General features: G+C 42.3%; 1 protein-coding gene across 1 annotated transcript in view; it reads left to right on the plus strand.

The window, feature by feature from the left end:
* The first annotated feature begins 11803 nt into the window (after nt 1-11803).
* LOC121304037 (Fc receptor-like protein 2) overlaps nt 11804-12500 on the plus strand; it is a 21555-nt gene continuing 20858 nt past the window's right edge. The window contains exon 1 of the mRNA XM_041234989.1: nt 11804-12173. Coding sequence (XP_041090923.1) covers nt 12023-12173 — 151 coding nt within the window. The 5' untranslated portion in view covers nt 11804-12022. The remainder of the gene's footprint in view (nt 12174-12500) is intronic.

The following is a 12500-nucleotide window of genomic DNA, read 5'->3' on the forward strand; positions in this document are numbered from 1 at the left end:
TTCATCTTTCATAAGCAAGGCTGTGGAGACTTACTCTTCCAGGGAGTACCCAACACATCGTAGGAAGTGATCTTGGGACCTTTTAGAGCAGACGCAACCATTCTGATTGTATACAGCCCTTCAGGAAAACATACTTTCTCAAAGAGAACGAGCGAAAAACAACAGTGCCGATTCTAGTGGAAGGAAATGTGAACAAAGATATTTTAATCTGAACATGTTGTCGCTGATACAGGTTCCTTACTGCACTATGACATGTTCGGTACTGCCAGGAAGAGCAAGTCTCCATTGCCAGTTTGCATAGAAAAGGCAAAAGTTTAAAAAGCAGATATGTTTCAAAAATTATTTTTGGCTTTGGTAAAGTAACATGCTTGTAAATAGTGTACTGACTGGTCATTTTAATTTTTACTGTTCGGTGCATGGTGTGAGCTAGAAGATGCTCCATTTCTCAAACATTGATGACAAGTTGAGAGCAATTGTGGGCGTTCCAAAAAACAAAAAAAAAAAAAAAAAAGAATAGAACACACTGAACATAGAACAGCTCTAAACAATCAGTAGTTCTCTTGCAGAACGTGTGTCGTGTGGTTAAAATGCTGTTCTAGTTTGTATTTTGATCAACACATTACATTTGATTACTAATTGAAGATATGAAAGGCTACCTTGGTGTAGATTTAATCAAAATACCATATTTACACTTTTTCATTAAAGACAAATTTGGCTTAAAATCTGCAAAAAAAAAGGTGTATTTTCTGCAGCAGTGCCTTTCTAATGAAAAACAGTGTAAATAGTAGTAGTTTAGGGTTATGGTTAGTATAGTATGGGGTGGTACAGTCTCACTGAGTGGGTAGTTTAGGGTTAGTATAGTATGGGGTGGTACAGTCTCTCTGGGTGGGTAGTTTAGGGTTAGTATAGTATGGGGTGGTACAGTCTCTCTGGGTGGGTAGTTTAGGGTTAGGGTTAGTATAGTATGGGGTGGTACAGTCTCTCTGGGTGGGTAGTTTAGGGTTAGGGTTAGTATAGTATGGGGTGGTACAGTCTCTCTGGGTGGGTAGTTTAGGGTTAGGGTTAGTATAGTATGGGGTGGTACAGTCTCTCTGGGTGGGTAGTTTAGGGTTAGGGTTAGTATAGTATGGGGTGGTACAGTCTCTCTGGGTGGGTAGTTTAGGGTTAGGGTTAGTATAGTATGGGGTGGTACAGTCTCTCTGGGTGGGTAGTTTAGGGTTAGGGTTATATAGTATGGGGTGGTACAGTCTCTCTGGGTGGGTAGTTTAGGGTTAGGGTTAGTATAGTATGGGGTGGTACAGTCTCTCTGGGTGGGTAGTTTAGGGTTAGGGTTAGTATAGTATGGGGTGGTACAGTCTCTCTGGGTGGGTAGTTTAGGGTTAGGGTTAGTATAGTATGGGGTGGTACAGTCTCTCTGGGTGGGTAGTTTAGGGTTAGGGTTAGTATAGTATGGGGTGGTACAGTCTCTCTGGGTGGGTAGTTTAGGGTTAGGGTTAGTATAGTATGGGGTGGTACAGTCTCTCTGGGTGGGTAGTTTAGGGTTAGGGTTAGTATAGTATGGGGTGGTACAGTCTCTCTGGGTGGGTAGTTTAGGGTTAGGGTTAGTATAGTATGGGGTGGTACAGTCTCTCTGGGTGGGTAGTTTAGGGTTAGGGTTAGTATAGTATGGGGTGGTACAGTCTCTCTGGGTGGGTAGTTTAGGGTTAGGGTTAGTATAGTATGGGGTGGTACAGTCTCTCTGGGTGGGTAGTTTAGGGTTAGGGTTAGTATAGTATGGGGTGGTACAGTCTCTCTGGGTGGGTAGTTTAGGGTTAGGGTTAGTATAGTATGGGGTGGTACAGTCTCTCTGGGTGGGTAGTTTAGGGTTAGGGTTAGTATAGTATGGGGTGGTACAGTCTCTCTGGGTGGGTAGTTTAGGGTTAGGGTTAGTATAGTATGGGGTGGTACAGTCTCTCTGGGTGGGTAGTTTAGGGTTAGGGTTAGTATAGTATGGGGTGGTACAGTCTCTCTGGGTGGGTAGTTTAGGGTTAGGGTTAGTATAGTATGGGGTGGTACAGTCTCTCTGGGTGGGTAGTTTATGGTTAGGGTTAGTATAGTATGGGGTGCTACAGTCTCTCTGGGTGGGTAGTTTAGGGTTAGGGTTAGTATAGTATGGGGTGGTACAGTCTCTCTGGGTGGGTAGTTTAGGGTTAGTATAGTATGGGGTGGTACAGTCTCTCTGGGTGGTAGTTTAGGGTTAGGGTTAGTATAGTATGGGGTGGTACAGTCTCTCTGGGTGGGTAGTTTAGGGTTAGGGTTAGTATAGTATGGGGTGGTACAGTCTCTCTGGGTGGTAGTTTAGGGTTAGGGTTAGTATAGTATGGGGTGGTACAGTCTCTCTGGGTGGGTAGTTTAGGGTTAGGGTTAGTATAGTATGGGGTGGTACAGTCTCTCTGGGTGGGTAGTTTAGGGTTAGGGTTAGTATAGTATGGGGTGGTACAGTCTCTCTGGGTGGGTAGTTTAGGGTTAGGGTTAGTATAGTATGGGGTGGTACAGTCTCTCTGGGTGGGTAGTTTAGGGTTAGTATAGTATGGGGTGGTACAGTCTCTCTGGGTGGGTAGTTTAGGGTTAGGGTTAGTATAGTATGGGGTGGTACAGTCTCTCTGGGTGGGTAGTTTAGGGTTAGGGTTAGTATAGTATGGGGTGGTACAGTCTCTCTGGGTGGGTAGTTTAGGGTTAGGGTTAGTATAGTATGGGGTGGTACAGTCTCTCTGGGTGGGTAGTTTAGGGTTAGGGTTAGTATAGTATGGGGTGGTACAGTCTCTCTGGGTGGGTAGTTTAGGGTTAGGGTTAGTATAGTATGGGGTGGTACAGTCTCTCTGGGTGGGTAGTTTAGGGTTAGGGTTAGTATAGTATGGGGTGGTACAGTCTCTCTGGGTGGTAGTTTAGGGTTAGGGTTAGTATAGTATGGGGTGGTACAGTCTCTCTGGGTGGGTAGTTTAGGGTTAGTATAGTATGGGGTGGTACAGTCTCTCTGGGTGGTAGTTTAGGGTTAGGGTTAGTATAGTATGGGGTGGTACAGTCTCTGTGGGTGGTAGTTTAGTTTAGGGTTAGTATAGTATGGGGTGGTACAGTCTCTCTGGGTGGGTAGTTTAGGGTTAGTGTTAGTATAGTATGGGGTGGTACAGTCTCTCTGGTTGGTAGTTTAGCAGCTGTTGAACTTTTTGCTGTAAAGTGGACAGGCCATTAGCGATTGGGTGAGATCTGCTCTTTATTTTACTTTCCAATAAAATGCATTGAAAGCAGTATGAGTCAGTGGTACATTAGCTGCTGTTTATTTTCTACCCTGTGCTTAGAGAGACATAAATGTTAATGCTGTAACCCACAGACTGCAAAACATTATTACTCTTTTTTTTTTTTTTTTTTTCAAGGAGAAGTAATGTATAACCTTGAAAACAGGCAAAAAAAGACCCGTTGTCTTTGATGTGTTACTGTTACTGCTTACGCTGTTAACTGATATATGTTTACTATGTGACTCTAATTTCTGTAATCATAAACTGCCACAGGCCTGGTAACCAGCACACTCGCCCCTGTTTTCAGGGTGACTGTAACTACACCAGCTGCTCACATCAATCAGACTCACTGGATATGTGGAGTTTGGATTCCCACTCTGGTTTTGGTATTTTACTTCTAAGCAGACAGGAGAACACGCTGGACTGCTGTTTGATTTTGATGTAGCTGCTGACACTGAGGATCCCCTGACTGTCCCTCTGCACTGTTGTGTTGGACAGTGATGTCACATCGTTTCCATCACTGTCTCTCCAGATCACTTCAGGTTCAGGGCTCCACCCCTCTGATCTGCACACCAGCTGGGTCTGCCCTCCTTGTGAAGAGTCCATAAAGACTGAGTGCTGGGTCCCCAGAGCTGCCGGGGAGAGAGAGACAGTGAGACACACATAGAATGACTGTCAGGGAATAGAGACAGTGAGACACACACAGATAGACTGTCAGGGAATAGAGACAGTGAGACACACACAGATAAAAGACACAGCAGCCGGGTCTGCTGTACTTGTATAGAGTCCAGAGAGACTGAGGGCTGTGAGGGGAGATGCTGTTTAGCATTGTTTCCAGATTGGTTATATCCACTACAGTCCATGAAGCCAGTAGTAACTAACTGCTATTATTTTTAAAAACTTCAAATGCCTTTATTCTAGACCAGTGGTTCTTAATCCTGATCCATGGATCCACTGTTTCTGCTGGTTTTTGTTCCAAACCAGCTGCTCTCAGTTACTTCATTGAACCCTCAACTGAACTAATAATTGTTTTTATTAGACTTTTTAAATGGTTTAGCAGCTTAAATACAAAGTTGGAGATTTCAAGTTCCTCATACAATTTTATACGTATCTTGAAATCCCCTATTGTTTAAAATAATTAAAATGCTCTGATTAGGCAAATTATTAGTTCAATTAAAGATTCAATTAAGTAATTGAGAGCTAAGTGGCTAGAACCACTGTTACAGACCAAAATGTCATGCCTATTGAGCTCATATTTAAATCCTGTGGTTGGCCAGGCACTTCATACTACAAAGCATTGATTCTTGTAGAGAAATCAGAATTGGTGATATAATTGGTGTGTTGTATAATCTAAGCTCAAGATCTTGTGTATCAAACATTACCAAACATTATCAAACTATCAGTTCAGTCTGTCCTCCTTCATACCATCTGCCATCATCAGCTAAGCAGGTGTAGACGCCCCTATCAGAGGGTCCCTCAGCTTCAGAGAGAGATCTCCTGTCTGCAATGCTGAGCGAGAAAGAGCAGTGCGGTCCCAGTAAGACCTGTTCTGTAAATCTGGTCCATCAGTTTGGTTCAGATATAAATGGACTGGTTTGTTGAACCCCTTCCTGAACCACCTCACCTCCACCATGAATGCAGTGCTGACTCCGGGTGAAATGTGACAGGGCAGGGCGACACAGTCTCCTGGATCAGCAATGACTGGTTGATCAGACCCAACGACGGTCCACCCACCTGAGAGAGGAAAGACAAGGACAGGAATTATTCTAGAAGCAAACATCCTGCTTCTCAAAACAGCACTATTATTATTTCTTAGCAGATTACCGCCCTTATCAAGGACTACTTACAACTGTTACATATACATTATTTTTACATACAATTGCCCATTTATACAGTTGGGTTTTTGCTAGAGCAATCTAGGTAAGGTATCTGGTTGCTCAAGGATACAGCAGCAATGTCCCTCTCCTGGGATTGAACCCACAACCCTCTGGTTGAGAGTCCAGAGTCTCTACAGCTACAGTGTACAGAACCAGCACTGAGAATATCATACACGCAGCTACAGTTCTGTTAAGATCTTCATGTTACAAATAGCAGTCTGTCTGCTCGTCAGTTTCATTTCTACAGTCCCTCTCACCTGTCTGTGTGGAAACAGCCGGCAGCAAACTCCAGACAAAGAGACATCCCAAGGAATCTCATCTTCATTTCCATTGAAAACAACAAGGTGAAATATCAGTTATAAATGTGGACAGTCAGCACATCCAGAGCCCTTGTTTATAAATGCTACTACAGGTATACTCAGTATTATTAGGATATTCTTTCATGCTTCACTGGAACACTGGGGACCAACTGGACACTGGTTCTCACGTTACACGTGAGCTTCAAACCTCTGTATTCTGTGATCGTCTTGTCTAATTCATATTTCATTTACTATGTATTCAGTAGTGTGCAAAAATGAATAGCTACTCTAGTTACTCTATTACCTACAGCATTGTTGGCCAAGCCTGTACCTGGACAGCCTCAATGCTTGTTAAATCTTTGTTAAAAAGATTTATACTAAAAGGTACAAACGACTTCAAGGCTCTGTTTGTTTTAGAGTTGGCATTCTAAAGTGAGGGCCAGATGGTAGAAACGGATAACAATAAAACAGAGGATGTGCGCTCTCATCCAATACAGACTGCCCCTTTCTATTCACTGTCCACATACAGTAAGCTAATGTTTTGGTATTTAGCTCCACCAACTTAACTCTCAGTGTTAACAATTTTGTTGGTTTTATTTCTGTTGGAGACAGACAGACAGACCACCGTACCAACCATAAAAGCAGCATGTTATTATCCTCTGAATAAATTACTTGTTGTACAGAAACATTATGGTTTTGTCCACATTAAAGCTGCTTTCTCATTTTTAAAGCAGCATGAAGCTTGTTCTTGTGTTCCTCGTGGAAAATAAACCCATTCTTTAATATTTTATGTCTATTTGCTGCATAATAAAGTCAATAGAAACATTTAGGTGGTCATTATTTTTTTAGCCCATAATTGCTTTTTCAGTAACGCCTTTGTTTTACTAATGTGAAAATATCAAGTAGGTTGACTGCTCATCAATACAAATAATCTTTATTGTTTTGTAAAACCTTTCTTTCTCCGAAAAACAGAGCTTCCGCTGTCCTGTACTGTAGCCTCTCTGTGCAGTCCCCAGGCCTGCTGTGTGAAGACCAGGGTTTTGATCCTAGTGCTCAGGTGTAACACCTTTCGTTTTCTTTTATTTAAAATATACCATGTAGCTGCAGTCATTTCACTGTGCCCAAAGAAAGTAAAGCGTTTCTATAAATATGCTAAAAGAACTATAGGTTTGTATTATTGATAGAAAACGTACCTCACAATGCAGTTGATGGCAGGTCTTCTCAGAAACAAACTATTTTTTCTCAGATGCAGTCAGTCAGTTAAGAACTAATTTCTTAACCACACATAGCTGTGGTTAATCAGAGGAAGTGCAGGCTGGCAGAGTTTAAATTGAACCTAAACATGAGGGAGTCAGCTGCTCTGCTCTTAGAAATCTAGTAAGATGAACCAATAGCTGTTTTACACACTGTCTTTAGTTTTGTATCATTGTGTTTGTGTTATGTTCACTTTTGTGTATATCCACCTGCCCTAGATAATCCCACTGTATCCCAGTAGTGTCACCTTGCCATTACAGCAGGAATTGGCATGAATAAAACCTCAACGCCTGACTGATATCCAGCCCTGTGTCTCAGCATTGAAGAAATGTTTGCAACTTTGAAATCTCACTAAGGTGCATGAAGCAACACAGACCTATATTATTTAGAAAAAGGAGCCCAGCAGCGCTCAGGAGATCATTCCAGAAGGATAACACTTTATTTACTGATGCTTTTGGAGGATAAGTATGAACAAGGTCAAAGTGTTAACGCTTGTTTTAAATCTCTGTGATCAGATAACAGGAGAAGGGAGCAGCAGTACGCACATTCCACTGCTCTACTGAGGAAGCCTTTGGGGGAAGCAGTTTAATAATCTATTGTAATTCTCTGTGCATAATGAGCTGCACCATATTGTCATGGAGCTGGTGGCACCATGCCTGAACCCGGCAGGGAGCACCTTTTAAACTAAAGCATTAATGCAGAACAAGTGCATTCAGCTTGTGCTGAATATTGCAACAACTAGGCTGCATCAGCAGGTATTTGTAAAGTAGCAAATCTTTAATAACACTGATAACATGTGCCAATAACCAGAGAAAAATAAAATACTTTAAAGAAAGGTTTCATTTCCGAGCAGGGCTGACCAGTGAGCTTCACTCCAGCCGTGGCCAGTGTTCCAGCTCTGTTTGAAACTGTGCATTTATTTACTGATTAGGAGGTTCGAGGCCTGGCCAAGTCCAGTGACATCACCGCAACCAGATGAACTGACAGCCTGATCATAGCATGTAAAAAACACACCCCAGCTCTGACTGAATGACGTGCTCCAGCACCCTAACAACACAGCCAACACACAAGCACAAAACAAGACTGACGGGACAAGCAAACAGGACAACATCAAACTTCTGAAACAGCACAACTTTTTTTTTTTTAATTGCTTTTAGAGAAAGTGCTTCATGGTGCTATTAAGTATCTCTTTTTTATATACACTGCTGTGCAAAAGCCTTAGACATTTATGAGGTTAACTTAGACATGTTTGCATATTTCTACTCTTTGCGTCATTTATCTGATCCTTGCCGTTCCTCCCATCAATTTAAAGGATTTTTAAAGGCCTTTCTAGTGGTATACGGTATGTGAAAATCGAACAAACTGCCAGGACGTTGTATGTTAAATGATGAGCCTAGTAAAAAGCATGCGGGAATAGTGCTGGGTGTAAAGAGTGAAGCTGGATGTTGTCTTCAGTGTTGCTCATCCTTGCTGGACGGTTTCTGCAGCTCTTCATGTTAGCTGCTGCTGCTCGTGTGTAGTTTGCTTTCTTTGAGTTGTTGTGATCACAGGATGAAGTGGTTAAAGATAATGGATTGATGGATGAATGGGGGGGGGGGGGGGGGGGGGGGGGGGGGGGGGGGACAGGTTTGGTTTCTTCTCACCCAAACTAAGCTGTAATAATAATAACAGTCAAAGATGTTAGAATAGTAGAAAACACTAGTGGAGCCTTCAAGTAAATTACTGATGCTCATAACTTCCATATATATATTGTGGCAGGCTGGCGAGTGGATAGAGGCCCAGAGACAGACTTCAGTTCAAACAAATATACTTTTATTATAAATAAACACAAAATGAAAGGGCACAAGGGCCAAAACAAAGCAATTTAAACACAAAAAAGATAAAAAGCAAAACTTACAAAAATAACAGTTTCCAGGCTGGGCAATGCCTTCACTGGATTCAAACTTTCTAAACAACCAAAAAAAAAAAAAACCCCCAACCTGCTTCCTCAGCTCCCTCTCTCCAAATGAGAAGCAGAGGCCTCCTTTTATATCAGGTGGCTGGGCGCTGATTGATCGTTAATCAACCTAATCAACTAATCAACCTCAGCCACCTGAACATAATAAACCCAGGCAGGTAGGGGAAGTTAACCCCATCCCTGCCAATTTAAAGGGCAGAGCTTTGCTCTGCCACATATATATATATATATATATATATATATATATATATATATATATATATATATATATATATATATATATATACACACACATTAGCTCAAAGAGTTGTACATATCTTTCTCAAGGGAGCCTGTGTTTGAATCAAAACATTGGAGGTATTTATAGGTGTTTGACAATAGGTGTTTGAGGACTATATAACACATTCTGAAAATGTGTCGTCACACACACACACACCATACATATAATATGGATATATATATATAGATATATATATATGTGTGTGTGTATGTATATATATATATATATATATATTCCTGTTTTATGTAGATTCAAGTGGGTTTGAAAAATGGATATTTCAGTTTCAATGTAATTCAATGCATCTTTTCCTGTAGACTAGGGCTCTCAAACTCAATTTACATGAGGGCCAATGTCGACCCTGAAATCCTAATGTAGGGCCAATGACATCACGGAAGATGGTATTGGTTAAAAAATAAATAAAAAACTTCTTTCATGAAGTATTACACTGAACTGTCATAGAACTTTTTTACAGTTTGGGTTTGCCAAAGATTTTTTAGTGTTTGCCAGACACCTGGCAACGCTTCAGTTCTGCGAGTCTGTTGATGTTTGGCCTCTGACTGAGCAGTTGAAACCTTCAGGATTGCAGCAAGGTGTGCATCAGATCATTATGTTCTGTATTTTGACTTGTTATATTCATAGTGGGGAAAAAAAGTTTCTCACAAATATACGTGCTGCCGAACAGAGCCATGGTTTTTCTGAAGCTTTTGCAAAAGCTGTGGGTAAAGATGGTGGTAGCTGCTTGAAGAACTGTGTGATATCCTTGGGCTTCCTTGAATTTATTCTTCAAAGGTGTGTTGCATTAACGATCAATGAGCTCTATCTGTAAATCACTTGGTGCTGTTTCCACATCAACTAAAAATGGATTCGCAAACAACTGGAAGCTTACTCTTTGCTTTCTGAAATCTGCAAAACGCCGATCAAATTCCTCCAAAAGCAGGTCAAGTTTAGCAGCGTATTCAGCACCACTGAACTGCATTTCGATGTCCAGCTCTTCCAGAAGTGCCTTGCATGATGAGAAATGAGTGCGATTACTCTGAGAAATCTAATTTTTCCACAGTTTCAGTTTAGTTGTGAATGCTTTCAAATCATCACTGTTGTCAAAAACTGACCAGACCTTGTAGCTTCAGGTTTAGGTTATTCAACTCTTGGGTGATATCAACAAGGAAAGCAAGATCCGTCATCCATTTTGTGTCTTCAAACTCTGACAGAGGCATATTAATCTCCTCCATGAACCTTTTCACCTCTCTTTTTAACTCAAAGAATCTTTTTAAAACAGTGCCCCTGCTTAGCCAGCGCACCTCTGTGAAGTACAGCAAGTCACCATATTTAGATTCAATTTCCTCCAAGAAAGCACGAAACTGTCTGTGCTGCAAGCCCCTGGAGCGAATGTAGTTCACACATTTCACAACAACGGGCATAATGTTGTCGAGCTTCAAAGATTTACTGCACAGTGCCTGCTGATGAATGATGCAGTGTAATGCTACTGGCTGCTCTGCGTTTTGTTCTTTTTTTGCACAAGCGCTACCAACCCGTTCTTTTTCCCAGTCATTGCTGAGGCTCTATCTGTTGTTAAGCCTGCTAAAGAATGCCAGTGCAGACCAGCGTGTTCTGGTGCATCTTTAAAGTTTTGAAAGATCTCACTTGCTGCTGTTCTACTGCGCATTGTAGACAAGCTTAGCAGCACTTCTTCAGTGACTTGAAAGTTATCATCAACACCTCTCACAAATATCGCCAGCTGCGCACTATCAACCAAATCGGTGCTGTCATCAAGCGTGATAGAATATGCACTGAATGCTTTGCCTTTCTCGCAGAGCTGCTCTCAAGATCTTTAGAAAGCTCAACAACACGCTCTGTTACTGTATTTGCAGACAGGCTAATATTGCTAAAAACATTTCTCCTGTCAGGACATACGACCTCAGACAGTTTGGTTATACAGTCTTTAATAAATTCACCACCAAAAAAATAATCAACCACCCACTTTTCTTGAAATTGCCTGTATTTGTGATCATTTTTTCTTTTAGACTGAGACATTTCTTTGCTCATTTCCATTTGCTGGGGATCCCTGTACAATATATTATCGAGTGGCTGCTACGATGAGTAGTTTATATAGTCTCAGCGCCACTCATATTTTTTGTACTGATGCTGACTCAACAGAGAAAATTTTTTTTTTTAGATCTGATCAGTTATCTTTTGTAAATTGTTATGAACAAAATGTTGGACTTTCATTGTCACCAAACTCAGTTCAGTTGCTCCTCCCGATCACACGTCGGTCTGACTCGGTACTGCGCACCAGCTCGGTGGTCTCTGCAGGACTCGGCACTGCGCACCAGCTCGGTGGTCTCTGCAGGACTCGGCACTGCGCACCAGCTCGGTGGTCTCTGCAGGACTCGGCACTGCGCACCAGCTCGGTGGTCTCTGCAGGACTCGGCACTGCGCACCAGCTCGGTGGTCTCTGCAGGACTCGGCACTGCGCACCAGCTCGGTGGTCTCTGCAGGACTCGGTACTGCGCACTAGCTCGGTGGTCTCTGCAGGACTCGGTACTGCGCACTAGCTCGGTGGTCTCTGCAGGACTCGGTACTGCGCACCAGCTCGGTGGTCTCTGCAGGACTCGGTACTGCGCACTAGCTCGGTGGTCTCTGCAGGACTCGGCACTGCGCACTAGCTCGGTGGTCTCTGCAGGACTCGGTACTGCGCACTAGCTCGGTGGTCTCTGCAGGACTCGGTACTGCGCACTAGCTCGGTGGTCTCTGCAGGTCTCGGTACTGCGCACTAGCTCGGTGGTCTCTGCAGGACTCGGTACTGCGCACTAGCTCGGTGGTCTCTGCTGGTCTCCGTACTGCGCACTAGCTCGGTGGTCTCTGCAGGACTCGGTACTGCGCACTAGCTCGGTGGTCTCTGCAGGACTCGGTACTGCGCACTAGCTCGGTGGTCTCTGCAGGACTCGGTACTGTGCACTAGCTCGGTGGTGTGTGCATCTCAAATGCACAGTAAGCTTTTTTTAGAGATATCTGTAAATTATTTAAATATAGCTCCAAATGCATTTTTAGATACCAATGCGTTTCACACCTAGGGTCTGTGTTTGATGTACACTGTGTTACAGCACATAGTGGGAGGAAGTTTACCTATATGCCTGCAACTCTGTGGTCATGCATTCATTTCTTCTTTCTGCATTAAACTCAACACGAAAGCGCCTTCAGACAGAATGCAGTCTTGTGAACTCTCCTTAGTGATATGTAAGTATTATTGTATTATTGCTTGTCTCGTGGTAATTTAATGTTAACAGCGCAATTGAGAGAGTATTAGAGAATAATAATATATATAATATTCAGGATTCAAGCAACTGCAGTGTAATCAATTTAAATGAAGGTTGAGAAGAAGGGAAACAAAGATTTAAATAAAATCCTGTCATTATAGAGCAAAACACATGCACACATTATAGGCAATATAATATAATTATAGAATAAAACAATTGTATAATATATATAAAAAAAGTTTCCTCGGCTCTCGGTTGTACAGAACTGTTTATCTCATCCACCGCCAGGACTGCTTTCTGATTTTAG

This window comes from Polyodon spathula, chromosome 36 (genome assembly GCF_017654505.1).
Source record: "Polyodon spathula isolate WHYD16114869_AA chromosome 36, ASM1765450v1, whole genome shotgun sequence".
In the NCBI taxonomy this organism is placed as follows: domain Eukaryota; kingdom Metazoa; phylum Chordata; class Actinopteri; order Acipenseriformes; family Polyodontidae; genus Polyodon; species Polyodon spathula.